This window comes from Molothrus ater, chromosome 1 (genome assembly GCF_012460135.2).
Source record: "Molothrus ater isolate BHLD 08-10-18 breed brown headed cowbird chromosome 1, BPBGC_Mater_1.1, whole genome shotgun sequence".
In the NCBI taxonomy this organism is placed as follows: Eukaryota; Metazoa; Chordata; class Aves; order Passeriformes; family Icteridae; genus Molothrus; species Molothrus ater.
Genome location: NC_050478.2, coordinates 64163405 through 64183938, shown reverse-complemented (window position 1 = coordinate 64183938; position 20534 = coordinate 64163405). Strand labels below are relative to the sequence as shown.

At 43.6% G+C, this 20534-nt stretch overlaps 1 protein-coding gene across 1 annotated transcript in view; it reads right to left on the bottom strand.

Moving 5' to 3' along the window:
- The window catches only part of GMPR (guanosine monophosphate reductase), a 41796-nt gene extending 21506 nt beyond the window's left edge, over positions 1–20290 (bottom strand). The window contains exons 1-6 of the mRNA XM_036397962.2: positions 19958–20290; positions 15914–16033; positions 15211–15294; positions 13230–13403; positions 5397–5478; positions 2957–3063 (exon numbers count right to left, since the gene is read on the bottom strand). Coding sequence (XP_036253855.1) covers positions 2957–3063; positions 5397–5478; positions 13230–13403; positions 15211–15294; positions 15914–16033; positions 19958–20044 — 654 coding nt within the window. The 5' untranslated portion in view covers positions 20045–20290. The remainder of the gene's footprint in view (positions 1–2956; positions 3064–5396; positions 5479–13229; positions 13404–15210; positions 15295–15913; positions 16034–19957) is intronic.
- Positions 20291–20534: the final 244 nt, after the last annotated feature.

Sequence of the window (20534 nt, the reverse complement as noted above, 5' to 3'; positions counted from 1 at the left end):
AGTGCTCTGTGTGGAAAAAGGGACAGTATGGCAGTAGCTGGGTGAAGAAGCCCTTAGTCATTCTTTTCACTGAATGCTGGTGACCTATCACCCAGGCAGGGAGAAGGGGAAACAGGGATCTCTGTCAAATGACAGCCACATGAGAGAGGATACATGCAGGGCTGCTTTCCATTCCCCACATTGCTGGCTTACTATAATATGTGACTGCCTCTGTCCAGCAGAGGAGTTCTCTGACCTAGAAGAAACATCTCCAGCAGGCCCCCTCCACTGTAACTCACTGCAGCACTTTCTCAAAGCCAATGGATTAGCAAGAATGGAAACTGAGACTACTGGCTCCCGGACAAACAGCACGGGACAGAAACCATGCCTGTATCTCATGGAGGGTTTCCTCTCTGCTTTCAGTGAGTCATGAAAGATTCATTTGTGAGGTAAGCTTTTAGTCTTACAGATAATTTAGCATGAAGAAAGTAACTGGTGCAATTTTACCTCCTACTTCTCTGTGTAAATGACTAGACAGACACCAGGTGTTCACTTGGACTATCATGTTTGCCTGAAAATTGTCACTTTCCTTGTCAACGAATCAGTTCCAAAAATCATACATGATAACTTCAGTAATAGGAACGTTTAAAATCCAGTTTGTGGTCCCATCCTAGCAGAGCTCCTAAAGATCAGGGTTCAGTCGTGCTGTGCTCTCTGCAGTGCCTTTACTGTGCTCAGCACCATCACTTCTTCATTCTGAGAGAGAGACTTCTTTTTCTTCGTATGGAAATTATACCAACATAACAAGAACGAGGAGTTAATTTGATGAAGGTACTGGACAAGACAGAAGTGGATACAAGAAAGTACCCCAAGGGACTAACCCATATCACACACACCATTAGCTACAATCTACATGAACCTAGCCGTTAGGCTTTGAATCTTTTCACATCCTTCTTGCTGCTTTCATATCAACATAACAAAAACTGCTGGACACATTCTCTCCTGGGGAATTGACACAGATAGCTGTGGTAATACTCTGCCTGTAGAGGTGTTTTTTTGGCTCAGGTAGGGTGTGCCCCTTCTTCAATCCGCAGAAAGACAGGAGTGAGACATTTTGAGGGATGCCATGTATACTTGTTGCCACCAGACCCAATTCTATACTTAGAATTGCTGCCATATGGTGTTTTTCTGTCATGAGGATATCCCTCTTCCATGATATTCTTGCCAGAGCTCTGGCAACCACCATGCAGTCCAACCTTTTCTTTCCCTAATAAATACACTAATATCCATGTGAATGCTCCAGAATTCAGGCATAATGTCCTTACCCTTGCTTTACTCTTCTTAGATTAGGTGACAGAGTTGAGCTGAAGTGATGTGAGCTGCAGCTGAAGGTATTTCTCTTGGCCCAGATGTTGGTAGCAGACAGGTATCAAACTGCCCTCCTGCATTCCTCCACAGGGGGCTGATAGGTGTGGGACCACTGAAACCTGCGCAAGTCAAGAACTGATCCATTCCCAAAGCAGGAAAGGAGATACAGTACAGAACCATCTAATTTTTCAACAGTCTGAATACAGACTCCCTGTTTTCTTGTAAAATCAGGATAACATCATTCTTCTGAGGGCTGCTAGCAGAACATGATTATTGCAAAACTAGGATGGGTCTCTGAGCACCACTGCCAGGAGGATGACACCTATACTTAGGCAGCCTTCACAGTAATGAGTGAGGTGTTCATGCTCTATTGCACACGTTCTACTGTTATAGACAGAAACATTTGCAATACTGCCCAAGTCAGAGAAATCACAGACTGCTTCTTTTTTTTCTGCAAAAGTCATATAGAGGAGCCATAGAGAGGAGGGACTGCATATTCATTAACAATAAAGAGCAAGAGAAATCTGTAACACTTGTTCCTGCTCCATCATACTCCAAGAGATCCAGTCAAACCCTTCGTCCACCACCAATCAGTTTGTTTTCCTCTCACCTCCCTCCTCAACAACACAACACAACATTCCTTCCTCCCATGGATACTAGTCCCAACTGGGTCAAAGAAACCAGGGTTTTCCAGTGATTTCACTTGGCAGTAGAACTAAAATCCAGTGTGTGGTCTCTCCTAGAGGGGCAGAGGGAGGCTGCTGGCTGTGAGCACAGCACACAGGTGAGCCCCTGTGCCCTCCCCATGAGCAGCTGCCTCACAGGCAGCCTGCAGAGGCTGTGTCAGCCTGACACGGCCAGGACACGCCGCCTGCCTGTGTATGCCCAAGCACACAGGACCTTTGGATGCTGCAGGCTGCACTCCAGCTCAGTCTGGGGTTATGCTTACTACTTTACTTTCTCTCTGTGAGGTGAATCTGGTCTTGCTGACGAGAGCGGAAACTGCCATTAGCAGGCAATACAGACAGATGCTCTTTTTCCTCCACAGGCTTGTTATTTCCCCAGAGTTTAGTGAGAACATAAGTGGCTCACATGCTAGCTGTGCTCAAAACAGCCACCTCAAACACTCATGCCCCTGCACAGAGCTTTGTGTGGATGCTCTCTGAATCAATCCAACCAGGGCACAGATGGGCTCACATCACTTTACCTTTTACTCCCCTCTATGCCTGCCTGCCTACCCCTCAGTCACACTCTGAGGAAAGCAATGTTTACATTCCACCCCTACAAAAGTCTTTCATAGGAATTACAGTTTGCTTCAATAGTGAAAACATTACCAAGCTTCCTATTCTGTTTGCATAACAGCTTACTCCACAAAGGAAGAAGCAGAGTTTGAAAAACAAAACAGAAATGAGGCACCCACATCTTTTAAATGTTAGAGAGCTGGTATTTTTTACATCTGGATCTCCACTGACTGTCCTATGAACTAACACAGGAGTCAACTGGGAATGACAGAAGGACACGCTTTAACATGCAGGGTACTGGACTGTTCGATTCTCCTGTTCCACAACGATTTGCACAGTGGAAACCAGAGTGAATGATAGTTACTTACAGAGATGATATGTCCTTTCAAGCCATGTGCTGAGTCTGCACACTCAATAACAGCACTTAGCTGTGGATAGCCCACCCCTGTCTTAATCCGAGTGGTACACACAGAACCTAGACAAGAGAATGAGAGGAATAAACATAGTTCATCAGGATGACAGAAATGATACAGAAAAAATGTGTTTCTATCAGCATTACTGTTCTCCCAAGAAGTCTCTATTGCCAATGCTGGGTTCTCACAGACAAAAGGAGCACATAGGAACTTGAGTTCCGAAATGCTCTCACGCCACTTCACGGGAGCTGTGGCTGAGGAGACTCATGTCCCCTCTTTCTTCTCCAGTGCCAGTCACAATTTAGTTCCTATCAGTAATGCTTCTCAGTGAGGGAATTACTGCATTACAAGAAAGCAAATCTGACTATCTGACTGAGGTGCCTGAAGGGAAGGGGCAAAAGGACCAGAATCACAACCTGTGAGACTCAGCAGTAGCATTTATTACCCGACTATTTCTTCTAATAAATATTTCTATCTCTTTTCTGCATTTTTAAAAAAGCAATTCTATGGTAAAATCTGTGATTTTTTGGTAACAATTTTCCCATCTTTTGTTTAATACTGAAGGCAGGAATATTTGGCAGATGACAATTTTGGGGAATATTAAAAAATCAGCATATAGCATTTAAAAAGTGAGATAAGTAATCATCTGAAAGCTGAACAGTACAACAACAAGGGAAATATAGGAACTATATCTACTCATTGAACTATATTATTTATACCCATACATTGTGCATGCATGTACATATAGATAAAAATAAAGGTATGTATCTATCTATATATATCTATCTATGGATAATATATTTTACATATGTATATATAAACCAATTTACTTACAGTTCAACATAGCAGCATGGATCTTTTGGAATACCTTCTCTATTTTGTTCCCTCAAATTAAGAGTCAAAAGGAGGCCTACTTTTTGCCACTCTAGGTTCTATAATTTAGGATACAGACCTAAAAGGTCTGCACGATAACGAGAATTTCAAAACAGATTCTAAACCAAAATGCAGTGAAAAATGAATCCCTTCACTCAGCTGATATCCAGGTATACTCAAGCTACCAGTAAAGCAAAAGTTACCAAAGATCCTTCAAAGAACTGGCAAAGTGAAAACACTGAGAAGAATTCTTGCAAAATAGTAAGAAAGTTAGCATTAATTAAATAGGGAAAAAATATAATTTCCACAGGGCTTGTACTGCATAGTGTATGTAATGTTTTATAATAACATGATAGATCATTATCTGGAAAAGAGCTTCAAGACCTGAGGGAGAAACATTCATTACTTGTGGGTTTGCATGGTCCACTTGTACAGATCTGTTTAGGAAGATCTCCAGGGAGGACTATACAGCATTTACCCACATTTCCATGTTTGAGGCTACAAACTATAATTATTCTTCTTTTAAATCTGAATTTGCCCGTGACTATTACACCATGAAATCGCTGTTGTTGGTTCTTCATGTATTTTGCAATATTTATTGTTTGATATCTTCCTGGGAACAACTGCAATGTTTATTACATCATTTTCTCTGCTCCAGTTATCCATTCATGGACCATAACTATCTGGCATTGCAGAGTAAACAATCTGCCTGCACTGCACTGGATGATCACAGCTCTACTGTCAGTGGCATTTGTGTTAGCCACTTTAAAATCTAGCCTACATATGGTGACTCCAGCTGCAGTCTAAGAAGAAAATAGCAAAAGAAGGAACATGTGAAGGAAGGCACAAGGAAGGGAAAAAAAAAAGAAAGACTATGGCAGTGTATGCCAGACAACATTAGGGAATGGAAGATAGGGAAAACATTGTAAGACGGTCAGGGTTCTCTTGTTTATCCATGGAAACATTAGAGAGATAGATAGCATGTAAGTACATTAATGTAAATTTTAGCTCCCAGGCAATAGTAACAGGTAGAGGCAAAATTATCCATATTTCACAATTAACACCATTTCATCTTTGAAGACATTGACAGGGATAACCTCAGCTTCACAGAACACAAAAGCTACTCAGAAACACATATTTCCTTGATAGAGGTGGACACCTGGACACAGCATCCTTTGAGCTTTAGCTCGGATGACTCATCCCCTTTTCAGCAGGCTAGAAAAGTGTTCCCAGACACAACACGTTATCAGTGATAACATCAGGACTCAGGCAGCCCAGTGCTTCCAAAACCAACTATTTTCAGTGACTGGAGGTGCAATATGCAACACTGTTCAGTATGAAACACTGGCACCCAGTATGTAAATTTCTTAAACACACTGTGTGCAAGTTCACTGGTACTTTATTGACCTGAGTGGGTCTTGGCATTCTAGCAGGCAAGGAAACAGCATTATATACTTGTTCCATCTGGACAACTCCTCTATCCTCTACCAACAGTACCAAATGCCACCTTTATTTGACTTACCTGGTCCAATACCCACTTTAATAATATCTGCTCCAGAAATAATAAGTTCTTCTACCATCTCTCCTGTCACCACATTGCCTGCCTAGAAAGAAAGAACAGTATCACAGGTACAGGAGATTTCAAGACTACTGCAGTAAAGACTAAAAATAATAATGTAAAGTTTGATCCAGAGCTTTTAGAAGTTGAACTATGCAGAGTATGGAAGAATATAGTTCACCGCACTGTTCCTTGGACATGCCACCAAGACTAAATCAGGTAAATTCTCGAGTCAAATGAATTTAACAAGTAGTCCAGTAAACCCTGATCCTTAGCATTCCATCAGATCTGCTTTGTCATCCTCACCCAGAGGCTCTCAACCACATCATCCCTAACCACAGGGGCTATTCTTCTCTCTTCTATACAGTGAACTCCTTCACCTCTCCTGCCCTGCCTGTCTCTCCAGAACAGCCTAGAGACCTCCATGCCTTTTGCCTAACTCACTTTGCAGGAAGAAGTTCAGATCTTGTTTAAAATGCTGAAAAATAAATTTTTTCCTTTAGGATTCAGTATTTTGCCCACTGAAAGGAAGGTACCATTCTTCTAATTTTTGTGCATTGGTGCCAAAATTGGTATGTATATATAGATGATATAAATCTGAGCATTCACACCATATACATACATTTTGTTGTGGTGATGCCACTGGTTAAAAACAGGGGTTTGGTTCCCTCTGCATGACCTTTGCAGAGATATAGAGAGCATGCTGTTTAGGGTAACATCTTCTTTGAAAGAAATTCTGAATTGGTTTGTGCTCTTTACCGTATTTTTTCTTACACTTCAATAGTCTTTTCCTCCTTTTGCCTACATCGTTATCTTTGCTGAAAGTGAGGATAGCTCTCTCAGCCTTTGTCTTGCTTCTTCTAGAAAACTTCTTCTATTGGCTCTCCACATCCCCAATTAATTGCTAAATCTTTGTTTGCCTTATACCAGACCTCCTTGAAGTCATACCAGACAGATCTTTCTTGAACCTGAGGAATGAGAACTATCCACAGTGGTACAGGTGAGCTCTCACCAAGGCTTTGCACAAAGGCTTTTTGCCTTTTCTATGGAAATATCTTGCCTGACACAGAAGAATGCCTTTGCCTGTGTCACACTGGTGGCTCACAGTCACCTTGTGATCTACTCATGCCTCCAGGAACATTTACTTACTCCAAACTGTAGTAGAAACTTGCAGAACTTCCCCTGATACCGTGCTACCTATTCCTAGAGTAACGTTTTCCACATGTGGTTTATTGAGGTGGGGGCCCTCTTCTGCCAGAGCCTCGGCTGGGTATGTGACCTGTAGTAACCATGAGATACAGATTTTTCTGGTTCATGGATGCTATGAATTCAAAGAATGCCAGTGTGATTAAATTACTGATACTTTTAATAAAAGAAACCACAAAACAACCTTTGAGCACACACTTGATAATTGGCTTGCAAAACTGGTGCAGTAAGTGCAGAGAGCTGCCAGTCTATTTCTATTCATTTAAAGAAACATTTTGATGCAAGCTCAGTGTGACAAGACAGGCCCTTGCATGTGTTCCAACTGTGCATCTGATGGATCAGCAGTCAGAGTGAGGCTAGAGATTAATTCCCTTGCCAGGAGTATCCTCTGTCCATATGATTTTCAGGGAAAAGACAGTCTTCAAAGAGCAAGGATTTCAAATGACATTTGAATCCTATTCAAAGAAGATTTATGAGCTAAAACCTATGCTTTGAGTTACATTTGAAAACAAACTGTTAGCCAGTGCATTTTCAGACCACGCTTTCCTCTCTGTAAAGGGCTGCACAAAGCAAATGAATGCTGACATAGCACACACTGAACTGACTCACTACAGCTGTACTAACTGCATTCCAATACTCTGAGGGAACATTGTACAGGAATGCAATCCTATAAATTGCAGCCCACAATTTGAGAAGGATGTGAAGGTCTTTGAATGTGTCAGAAGAAGGTAGGAAAGCTGGTGATGTGACTGAAAGACTGTGGGGAGTAGCCACGGCACTGGGCTCATCTAGCTTGGAGAGAAGGTGGCCAAGGGGTGACCTCATTGTTCACTACAGCTTCCTGAGGAGGGCAGGTGGAGAGGGAGGTGCCGAGTTCTCCCTGGGATCAGGAGCATAAGGGGGACAGGATGCATAAGAATGGCTCAAAGCTGTGCCCCTTAGGGAGGTTCAGACCTGACATGAATAATCAGTTCTTCAGTGAGAGGGTGGACAAACCCTGGAACAGGCTTCCTACAGAGGTGGCCAATGCCCCATGTCTTTGTGTTTAGTTTCCCAGGTCTTCCCTCACACCCCTCCTGTAAACTGGAATAACACTGTTTCACCTTCTGTCAATAGGAACCTCCCCACACCCCCACACTCCCAAGACCTTTGATAGGTGATGAGAGGGGTCCTGCTCCAGCATTTCCTAGCTCCTTCAGTACTCTTAGACAATTACAAACCAAACTTGGTTTGTATCTCAGCTCTGTGGCTTGTCTCATGTCTACAGGACATTCCGAACCAGGAAAACTTCCTGTTTTCCACATAACCTGTTTTGCACTTGTACTAAGGACAGGCTATTCATTTCTAGAGATCTGAATTTGGATCTAGAGATGTTCAGAAATCTCTAGATTACATAATGATACTGCAGGCCTTAGCAAGTGTTTGTAGCAGCATTGATAGGGGCAGAGGAGGAGGCAAATTCTAAAGTCCTTACTTAGTACAGCTTTTATTCAAATGTAACTATTGCTGAAGTCAGCAGAAGGGTACCCAGGGAATACTGGGCAAGGCCTGTTCTCCACTTACTGATTTTTGACTCCTATTTCACCATTTATTTATTTTTACTGAATTTTGCTTCCTCCTTTTATTAGCTTGAAACAGCTGACAAGCCACCACCTGAAGCACTTATAAAAATAATGACATTATCAAGCAGCAATTTGTGGTCTATGATACAGGACCACTTAAATCTGCTCAAAAGAGCATGATAGTGATTAAAAATAAAATAAAATAGAACAATCAGGAAATAAAGAGTATATAATAGGTACAGTGTTTCAGCTAAGTGCTGCTTCCTTTCTGCTCAGTGGTAATTTGTTATACTGAGTGCTGTACATTCCAAGATGGGGTGATGGAGAGTGTGCCATTTAGGACATCAAGGAAACAGTTTACCTCTGGAAGGCAGATGGCCACATGTGCTGTATGACACGCACCACAGTACAACCTGGTGAAACAGTGGAGCACATTAAAAAGATTCATAAATAGAAAGGAGTAGGTATTCAAGTCAGTAGTTGCATGAGATTTGGGATAAAATATGTATTTAACTTAAACAGTAGTGTCTTCTTATTAGCAGAGCATAGAGGGTTGTCAAACTGTCTCTTCAGAAATGTTAACCAGACGTTTACTGTTAAGTTACTGCTAGAAAATGTTGGAACTGCATATGTTGGTTCAAAATGCTCATCCTAGCAGGGAAAAGCACGTATGTCCCCAGCATACATTTTTTCCTGGAATGCATGTACACACATCACTGATTTCTGTCCTTCTGAATCTGCAGATCCTTTACAAATTTTCAAGGAAGACATGGAACTCTACATAGCAGACTTCAACCTGCCAATGAGAGGCTTGCTTCTTTTAGGTACCTTTTGCAGAGCCCAGAGAGCACCAAAAAAACCCACTATGAGAGAGGCACAGTTAACTGTATGTTAAGAGACCCCAGTATGACAGCTGAAGGGAAATCAGTTTACTCACATCCAGCTGAACTCTGCGTTACTGAACCAATGCTTGCCTTACCACTCATACCAGTATGACAGCTGAATTGAGGCAAAAGGGCTTTTGAAGTCCCCACTGGTATGGTAAAGCCAGAATACTTCAACTTAAATAAAAAAATCTGAAAAGATCAATATAGAAAGACTGAGACTACAGAAATTAAACCCTCTTAAAATTAGCTGAAAAGAATAGAACACAATTGGAACATGCACTGTGAAGTCACTACAGGCAATACACTTTGTCGTGTGTTTACACAAGTAGTCAGGGAACAAAGCAATTGGTGCAAGTATTGTGATGTCCATCACTCAGTATGGGGTCCCAAGTGAACACCAGCCCAGGTCATTCCAGCACCATCCAGGATGACTGAACTGTGGGTCAGTCCTGAGGAAAATCCTGCCTCAGAAAAGTCAAAGGAGTTTCCCTACTGACTTTATTGAGATCAAGATTTTACCTAACAGGATTATAAAGACTACAGCTTCTCTGACAGAGATACAAAATTAGTGAACACATAGGGCAGTGCCTCTGAATTTCAGTCAGGCATTTGATACTGTGCCTCATGAAAGCCTGCTATAAATATCAACTCATACTGCCTAAGACAGGAACACTGCTGTACTGATTGAAAGCTGCTGGCAAATGGCAATGGATCTAGCTGGGGAGAAGTGTCTATGACAACAGTTCTCAAACTTTCTTCCTGTATCCTAGAGGAAAGCACAGTCTGTGCCTCCACATTATCAGGAAGACGGCCAAAGGACACTTCCCACCCACGGAAGTAAGGGGTGCTTAACCATGAGATGGAGATGCCCTTTGCAAGGTTGAGCCACACTCAGTGGGTGTTTGCACTGTGCCTGACCTGAGGCAGGCTCAGCAGCATCCCTCTCTCCTATCCTGGGATCCTGCCTGGCCCCTGTTCTCAGACGCCAGCCCTGGTAGACATGCCACGACTGAATTTACCCTGGTGTGTATTCCAGGGATGAACTGGGAGTAGACTACATGGCTTTCTCTGACTGAATCCTGCCTCCATTCTGCCTCCAAGGCCCAGAAAAGGTCTGCTACCGACTCCAAGGAGGAGCAACAATTTCTGGCTCCTGCTGTTTCCCTCTGCTTCTGCTTTGCAATTCCGCTTGTCTCCTTCTCTGGCCCACATCTTGTGGGTGCTATTGTATCTCCAAGTGTGCTCCTGCCTCAGTCTTCCTGCCACACTTCCTGCTTCCCTCAGGGTTGCTCTTCTACAACAAACAGAGGAATAGTATGAAAAGAAAAATTCAGGATAAAACTTGGCAAAGTTTGCAGGCAAAAATAGCTTAGCTTGTAAATGGACTTTCAGGGTGATGGAATAACCCTAAAGTCTACAATTAAACTAATCAATAAGGACTATGCAACTTGCAATATAAAGGCTCTGATCCTCCACCATGAATGTTGACTAAAGGTTTTCTTTAGACTTGAGCAAGCAAGCATGATTGATGCAAATAATGCTGCACAATAGCAAAACACCCCAATGGGTGATCCTCCTCAGGATCTTCCTGGTTCTGGGAAGCACTTGTGAGACACTTAGAAGACTTAAATATTCCTTCTTCCCCCATTCCCAACCTGATGAGTTATTTAAGGCAAGTCATGTTGTACCTTTGAGCCCCTTTTTGTGTTCCCTACCCTTTGTGTTCCAGGGAGATCTTTGTAAATTAATACAAAATGCAGTAGAGAAAAATCCTTGTGTCAGAACCAGGCAGAAGAAAATAAGGTAATGTGATTATAAAAGTAAGTATTTAAAAAGACAGAAACGTGGATTTGAAAGATTCTTACACAAGAGACATCCTTGGTCTGCAGGGGAGTATTGGCCACAGAGAGTACTACATTACATTAACCACAGTTGCTTTGCACATCCCCTTTCAGCCTCAGAGCTGAACCCATTACGTGGCCCCTGGGAACACACATTCCCTGAGATCCAGGGTTGGGTTACTGTTATGTATTGCACTGCAGCTGACTGTGGAATGAATAGTCATGCTGAGGAAAGCAAACAAGGTCCTGGAGATCACTTTCAGCTATGAGAAAACTTCTTTATTTTTATACCTCCTATTTAACTGCTAACCCTTTTGTTGGAAGGTCCCAACAGCAGAGAGCATACTGCAGGCATAGTACAGACACACCAAAGCAGTCAGAACAAACAGGTAGCAGCAGGACATGTCTTCCAGATTACCATTAAAAGGAGCCTAGACCAGCTCCTGCATTTCAGCCAGGAACAGCTTCAAAAGGCCACTTTGGCACAGAACATGAATTAATTTGGAAGCAGGGTAGAGGTGGGTGTCTAGTTGAATCAGAGACCTTCAGGGACTGAATAGGTTCTGGAGGCTTTGGAATACTGAAGGTTTTTGAACACCCCAAGTTTGTTAGCATGCTTTTAGGAGTGGAAATTATTGCTGTGCAGAGATTAAAAACATAAGCCATATTAAGCCATGTTCAGATAAAGGAGCTACAATCAGAGAATGCAACTGAACAGGTCAGGGCTGTAAATGTGCTCAAGCAGGTGGTGCTGTCAGGACAATGAGACCTGAAGTACACAATAACCTTAGCCACAAAAGCAGAGATACTAGGAAGGCAGCTGAACAGATGTGGAAGGTGGATGAGACTGGCCTAAGCACCCTGGACTAAAATCTGGTCTTGATATCTTGACTTTGACATTGACCTTCTCTGCCTTCTGGGGAATTCATCTTGGAACTCTTGGTTGAGTTCCCTCCTCAGTCAGCAAAGTCAGCAATCAGTGGGGGGATGGAGGAGGACATGACACACAATTTTCTTACCACTCCTGACAGAGATAATCTTTGGCTTTAACTATGTGCTTTAAGCTCCCTCCTACAACTCTTCAAAGACAAATGCACTGGAGCAATCATGTCACTAGGGACAACAATTCAGATCCAAAACAAGGAAATGGCTTCTTCCCTCACTGCAGTGAACATGAAGCAGAAAGTTCAGAAGGCCCACATTTATAATTTCATAGTTCCAAGATCTCTCTCTCCAAAGCCATGGGAAATATGATCATACCAAAATGGCTCCCTCCTGACAGCTGTTGAAGAATGCCTATTCATCAGCCTATGATAACCCAGAATCCAACAAGCATTCCAGCTCACTTCAGTTTTCCATCATTCCAAAGCAAAAACACTGCCTTCCTCTGACATGGGAGAAAGGAATGCATCCTCTTCTGAGCTGCTTGAACATATTATTCTCAATTGAACCAAGGGAGAATGTGCATTTAGGAACATTCTTACTTCACATTTACTTTACATGCATGAAGCTCTATCTGTGGCATGGGACAGCAGGCAAGTGATGCCTAAACACACGATTTTTTGCTGCACTGGCTTGAAGAAAGGCTGGTAACCTCACGACTGATCTGCTGCTTGTTTGAGGATTTCTGCTATTCTCACGGAAACAATTCAGACACATTTCTTCAAGAGCCCTGGTAAAGCAGCAGTAGTGCTCTTCTGCTAAGAGTTCCATGTCCATGTAAACACCTTATTTTTGGTGCAAAAGGGCTCAAGGAAGCATGAATTAGCACTCTGAGATGGGATAGTAACATCACAGAAAGCACCATGAAAAGCCCCAGCACTGACCATTTTGCTCCCTCATAATGCTGTTCACAACTGCCCAACATCCCTCTCATTCTTATCATGGGCAAGGATCAGTCTGCATTGATCTGTCTTCATAGTGATCTAACAATCATTGGCCCCAGCTGGCCGGAAATGTTGGTACATTCCCACAGCAAACCTCAGCTTGGAATCACCAAAATTAACCTATACACTTAATGATCAGAGATCTCATCTAGTGTGGGAAGGAGGACATGAGTAGGAAAAGAACTGGATCCACCCAGTCCTCCATGCCAACTTATTCAGACAGCTGTATCAGATCACATAATAAACATTCCCACAGAAATCATCAGCAATGGACAGACAATACCAAACTGTTATTAAACACCCTTCCTTGGTTCCCTTCCTCTTCTAGCTTCTGATGCCTACCAGTCAAACTCTGGGTCCTGTTCCTGGACAGAATTAACACACACACACACCTCCACCCTTTCTACACACTTACCATAATGGTGTGATGTGGGAACAGGGCACGGACGGACTTCACAAACTCCACGAAATACTCTGAATAGCCATTTGCCACATCCAGGCAGATGTATTTGATAGCTGGAATGGCCTCTAGAATACTTGTTAACTTTTTCAAATCTTCTTGTCCACTACCTGAGCTTGCTGCTACATGCTAAAAAACCAGAGAGAACAAAACAGAGTAGTAGGTTGCAAAAACTGAAATAAACACACATGATTTGTTTGTCTTTTCCTGCATAATCTTGGCAGGACTTGTGCTGGTAACTAGTGAAAAATCACACTATGTAATATGAAATAAATACCTTCCTGGGAAAATCAGTGGGCTATTTCTGTCTAGTTTAAATTATATAAAAGAGAGGGAAATTAGCTTTCTAGCATTCATTCACAAGTGGATTGTCACAGGCATATATAATCATCTGAGATCAATCAAGTTCAGACATTCTCATATTAACATGAACACAAGATGAAGCCCTAACTTGGTGTATTTCCAGGAACTTAGGTAAAACTTGGGGCACTGTCAGAAAGTAAAATCTAGGTCTTTTAAGTTCACCAAGCACTCCTGTGATGTACAGAATCACAGAATAATTTTGATGGGTAAGGTCCTCTGGAGATTTTGTCGTCTAATCTCCTTTCTCAAGCAAAGTCAGCTACCATTGATAACAAGCAGATTGCTTCTTCCTTTGCCTTCCAATCAGTTCTTTCCAAAAGAAAAATAGTTTCCACAGCTGTTGGCCTACAAAACCTCTGCAGAAATCCAAGGTCACTGTGCAAGTCAGTATTTAATCACTACAGGAATAGGAGATCCTATTCCAGTCATTATGTACCACAAGTAAGTTAAGTTTGGAAGTGTTGAGATACAGGATATTCCTGGGACCACCTTCTACCTTCTATGGTGGCATGTAAGTAATCCTGACTGCCCAAAGTGCTAGGCTCACTTTCAGACAACCCTGTAATCAATAGCCTTTATAATATAATTCTGAAATGTACCACAGGTAAAGATACAACACAGCAATGTTGTATTCTTTTCTATACAGAGAAAGATCAAAAACTCCACTGAACTTTGAGCATGTAGGGGAGATGGCCAGGCACACTTACAGTGCCTCTGCTGGTACAGGAGCCTGCCAGAAGAAAAGAAGAAGACACAGAAGACTGCAGAACTGCACTCTGTGCCTTGACACGACATATGCCACGCCTTCTCTGTCCTAATTTGAACACAGAGGATGATATCCTTCACAGTCAAGACAGAAATGATTACATCTTCAAGCTTTCATTTATTTTTATATGCATACGCATGTAGAGATTTATGTGTGCATGTATGCACATTTCTGAATGTGAGAAAGTCACAAATTGAGTCAGTGTTTAAATTTATTGAATATAATGGCTCAGGCTAGGACCCTGTGAACAAGTGGGATAGCACAGCCAGGAAGAGCACAAAGTGAGCTCTGGTGCAAGAAGGTAAGTGGAGGACACACAAGCTCTGACAACTTTCAATGCTCATCCCTGCCTGGGCCCAGCACCTAGACCCCTCCAGCCTGTAGACTCCAGATCCACTTGCACACCTGATGGCAAAGACTTTGCCTGGCACAAGGGTGTGCAGGGCCAGCTGTGGTTGGGTTATTTGAAATTATTCACATCAGTGAACTACCACAGCGCACAACAGCAACAGAAGCACAGCACTCATGCCTTTTCCTAAGTATTTCCTCCTTCAGGATACTTCTCTGTTTCCATTCCAGGCATATACAAACTTTGCTTTTTAGCATCTTCATATAAGCACTTTCATAATGGACTCACGTAGCCCTTCTTTTAAATCAGGACAAGCCACTTCCCTTGATGAATTTAAGAACAGCAAATATCTTCATTCCTCAAAACCTCACTTGACAACAGCATTCCCTAGAGACTCCAGTGTATGTGAGTTCAGAACAAAGCAATAAACCATAATAATTTACAGTAGAAAAATGTACCTCAAGGCATTCTGGGTGATTGGCAGCAAACAGTTTCCATTCTTCCAGAGAATAATGCTTGTGAATTGCAGTGAACATTGCATGCTAGCAAAAAAACAAGAGAACTGATATTAATGTCTCAGTTAGTAATTTTTCCCTCAGCTGCAAAATAAGGCATTAGAAAATCCCCTTTTAAGTATAGGCTCATCCTGCTTGGAAGAAACTGGTAACAGAATAACAGACCAGGGAACTACAAACAGCTCTTCAAAAGCAATTTGGCATGCTTAGCCAACCTTTCAGGACCAGGTTCATGATGTGTTTCATTAAGCAACTGTCAGTATTTTGAATGTGACAGAGGCTCATTAACTTAGAAAGTGCTGCAGTTCTATAACCCACACTTTCAAAACTTGTCAGCTAATTATTTTTTTTCTGGCACGAAGCACAAAGGGACCTCAAAAACAAGCTCTAGAAGCTCCACCTGAAGCTGAGCTACACCCAAAATGGAAGCTTCCCAGTATGGAAGCATCTCCACAGAAATTTCCTTACATCAGGAGCCCTGTTTGTGGTGACTGTGCTGTTGAAAAAGTACACCTGCTTTTTTTATTCTGGAGTTTTAAACTCGCATTCCCCTATTCTCAACAAATTTAGCTAAAAAATCAACAAAGGCTGCTCACTGTCCCCCAGCAGCTTCCCAACTGTTGCAGAAATGAGAGTTGAGACTTACTTTTGCCATAACCACAGCCATTTCAAATGTCCCCACAGTGTCCATATTTGCCACTATAATGGGAATTCCTGTGTATGTCTGCTTGGAGTTACGGAAGGTGAAGGTGCGTGTGAGGTCAACCTGCAATGAACAGACATGCATTCTTTTATGTAACTGATTGTAATCTTACACGAGTTTTGCCACAGATTTCAGATACAGCACGTTTAGACACAGCTTCTCCATTTTCCTCACATTTCCTGCTCCTTTTGTTCCACTATTACATAATTTTTTTAAATTTTTTTTTGCAATTCTGCCTTCCAAACAAGAAAAAAAAAATTAAAACAATGTTTTCTGCATTAAATAGAGCTCTTACTTAAGAAAAACAATCAAAATAAAATTAAAAAACGAAAAGGAAAAAGGCAGAAGGGCTTGGAAAGAAAGGTTGACAATGAGGATTGGGTTATTGTATACAGAAGTAATCTCAGACGTTTGTATGGCTGCCTGAGAAACCTAAGTTGAAGTCCTAACTCCAAAGAAGTCAGAATTACAACTCCCATTGTCTCCAGGGCATAGAGGACTTTGAGCCAGTCTTGAAGGTAAATGACCATACAATAAAGTATGCTTTTTTGGTCACAGTTACCAACACTCTTGCCATACAATATGAACAATCATACCTTGCCTTGCTAAACCAAGAAGCTGCTAGTTTCTAAGTTAATGTCTTAAAACTGTATCTACCCTCACCTTCAAAGACATTTCTTCTTCAGCACCTTCAAATGATCACAGTAACATCAGGCTTTTTTTTCCCTTACATCTGCAAGGGGTATTATCAAATTAGATCAGTTCCCACTGACCTAAGACCTTCCTACCTATGGGAAAATGCTCAAAAGGCAAAAAAAAAAAAAAAAGTACAACTCTAAGATATTAGTTTAGTCTCTAGTGAAAATGAAGGCTCTTTCAGTTTTCACTAATCCTCCCTGCAACTTTAACCCAAAAACATTTGCAGACCTGAACTAAACGGAAATCTATCATGAGGAAGAAACCAACAGAAAAAATACAGGATTTTTTACTATTCAATTAAAACACATTTTGAGCACTTCCAAATTGCAGGCTAGATTCTGATTAATATTGTGAGGGATTTATTACTGATTTATATAAGAGAAAGAACTTGGTGCCTTAGTGATAAACTCTGAATCAGGTTCTCCTACAAGCTTGTAAGGGAAGGGTCACTTTAGTGAACAAGCTAAGATGTATCTTAATGGAGACTCCACTTTCTCACATTTACTATCAGAGGTCTAATTCTCCAGCCATCATGGATGACAAAACATTCTTTAGCTGCAGCTAACAATAGAAAATAGTATGAAGAAGATGGATGTGAAACAAGTATGAAAATTTAGTTTACTTTACTCCCTCTTAACACAATGTATTAACTAAAACCAAGGGCAGGGGAACCCAAAAGTACCCCACAACTAACTCCACACAGATGCCAGCACCAGTACGACTCCCCTGCAGTTTTACAAAGGAAAAACATCTCTTTCAAAGGAACATCAGAAAGGAGAAGGGTTACGTTTCAGAAAAGACACCAAAATACCGCTAAATAGACGCAGGACAAAGCAAGAACTTGCCTTGTAACTTTTTTGGTCCTTCACACCTTGAAGCCTCTCCAATATCCCATAGCAGTAAGACAAATACGTTGCATAAAAACCACAACCTTTGCCTGGTAAATACATTCAGTGCTTTTTCTTGTTTTATGAGAGTCAAACAACAGCTACTACTCAGGTTCACTTTTTCCATTCCGCTCCTCACTTCATGGACTTTTAGTATATCCTCCACAGTTGCTTCTTCTCCATACTGAATTATCCTGGTATGTTTAGGTTTTTCCTCATGTGCAAATCAGTCAACACTATTGATCATGCTGGCTGCCATTCTCTCTACCTATTTTAGCAAACTGTGCTGCTCTTGTGGACTTAATTAAATTTAAAAAATTTAAATTAACAACTTCCTACAGGAACTTGTCTGTTGAACTTGCCATGGACACAGGGCATGAGCAAGCCCAGCCAATGCAAGAACAGGTTATGTGAGTACCAAGACCCCACAGACAGATAATGCTGCTCCCACTCTCCCACTCCCACCCTTGCTCTGACCAATTTCAATATTCGAATTCAAGCATCATATTTTTTGGTATCTTTTCAAAAAGGGAAAGCAACCATGGTAAATGAAGACAGTGCAAGGACTCAGAAACAAGTACCAACGTAGCAAACCTACAGGAAGATCTGCAAATATCCCAAACCGTCTCTCTAGGAAGCTGACTGAACTCTAGTCACTGCATAAAAAGCTATCCTTGCGCAAAACGAGGCATTCACACCAGAGAAGCAGACGCTTCCTGATATAAGCTTCAAAGCAGCAGCTTGCTGGGTAGCAGGCACTGTAGTATGCTGCCTCTGTTCCTCTGCCAGAACTATTTATTTATATTCTTGTTTTGAAGCAGACTGGGGCTGTCCATTTCAGATCTGGCTCTCGCAGACTCTGTTTATCCCTGTTGCCACAGCCTCAGTGATGGTGTCCAATTTCTTAACCTTCATCGGTTTTCACTGACCCCCTCATGACACGCACTTTTTCTCATCTGCAATGTTTTAACAGTTCATCAGAGTCACTCGTTACAACCCTGCCATATCAGCTCATGTTCCTCCTATCGTTTTCCCTTCCCAGCAGCCCTTCTTTCCACAGCCTGCACCCTGCTAAATATACAAAACACTGCACTTGAAGGAGCCATGTGCCTGCCACTCACTCGGTGGAGCATAGCTCCACCTGTTTGCCAGGCTGGCACAGTGAATTTTAAGGAGGGATTCATAGGTCCCCAAGCAAATAGCTCCAAAGTGCCCAGAGACTTTATGTGCAGTAATTGCACACGATGAGGAGTTACTCGGCTGGGACACTGTAGATCATAAATTAAAAATTACTTGCCAGAGACACACTTTCTGCTGAGAAGGCCTCTCACACCTTATGATGGCAAAGAGGTTTTGCTTAGCTGCTGCCCTCAAAATCCCTGGCCATAGGCCTATAGTAAACACAGCCTCCCTGTTTCACTTTCCCTTTCTACCTCAGTCTCTCTCTCTTACACCTCCATGTCCCCTGGAGAAAATCTTAATCCTCTTTTCATCCCCCAACACAACATAATTCCTTCTTTAGTCAAACTAAATCCTTTGTTAACCTTGGGGTTGTGTGGGGTAAACGAGAAGGCACCTTCGATCCTGAGGCAGCCATGGTTTTTTGTGGATGCAATCGATCCTTATGGGATTGATTTCCCTGGGTCTTTCCCGATCCCTGATGAGACAGAACCACAGAACTATTCTGGCTAACAGTGGCCAGAAGCACACAGAGCCCCAGGGGACACCAGGGCTCTACACACGCCGGTGAAACCCCAGAGAGGGTGAAACGCACCCATTGCCCCAGGTTTGACGTGACTTCCCTCAGTATCCCCTATGACGGGGCACCCTGCGCACTAAGAAGCGCTCCCCAGCGTCTTCGCGGGTTTTTATTAATTTATTTTTTTGAGAGCACATCAGTTCCTCGGTACCAGCACCGCCCACAGCCCCCGAGGCTGAGGGCAAGCTGCCTGTCAGGCGTCATCACCGGCTTCCGCCGGCCCAAGCTGCGGAGCGGGTAACCGGACACCCCCGCAGCGCTGCTGGTTCGCCGCCACCGCCCCCTCAGACTCTGGAGGTCAGGCCCCGCTCAGCGCCGCAGAGGCACCTGTTAGGAGCAAGCAATTCCCCACTGCCCCCTTGTATTTCAGCTTGAGGAGCGAGGGAGGCCAGCGCGGCACCGGCCACCCCCGGCTCCCCTGGGGCCGTGGCGGGGGGACACGCCGCGGACTTGGCAAACCCGGCCCCGTCCTCCCCTCCCGGGAGCAGCGGCATCCCCCCGCCACGCAAAGGGCGTCTCGATCGGGGAGGGCATTGCTGCGCTAGACCGGGGAATAAAAATAAAGCGGGGGGAAACGGCGGGTTAAGGAAGTTAAGCGTTGAGAAGGGGGAGGAAAAGCATGCTAGGTTTGGATGCCCCCACCTCTGCTCTGCTTTTGAGGCTGCTCCTTTTAGGTCTGACCAGGACATCTTTAAAGTCCAGTTTGAGGTCTGCGTCTACCCGGGGCATCTCGCTGGGCTGCCGGGGCGGGATTGTCCTGGCAGCGGAGGCGGCGGCAGTGGCGGCCCTGCTGAGCTGACTGCACCGCCCCGCCTGCAGAGCTGAGCCGAGCCGCGCTGGCCAAAGCCCGCCGGCCGCGCACCGAGCGTATTTATAGGGCGTGGGCACCAGGCCCCATCGCTTTATTAGGCGAGTGCTGTTTTTAGCCGAGCCTCTGCCCCGGCCCCCGCTGCGGCCACCCCCGCCTCTCCGCCTGGCTGTGTGCGGTGGGGGCAGACGGGGACGCGTCGCCTGTCCGCAACCGCCCCGTGCGGGGCGAGGCGCCCGCGGCACCGCGGCGGCTTTAAGGGCAAAGCAAGGGCAGAGGAAATGGCGCCTCCATGTGACCGAGCGGGCCCCGCCGCCTCGGGTACCGGGTGCGGGAGCCCGGCCGTGCCGGACGGCCGCTGCGGGACTGAACGGACATTTTGGCCTGCCTCCCTCTACCTTCCACTGCCCC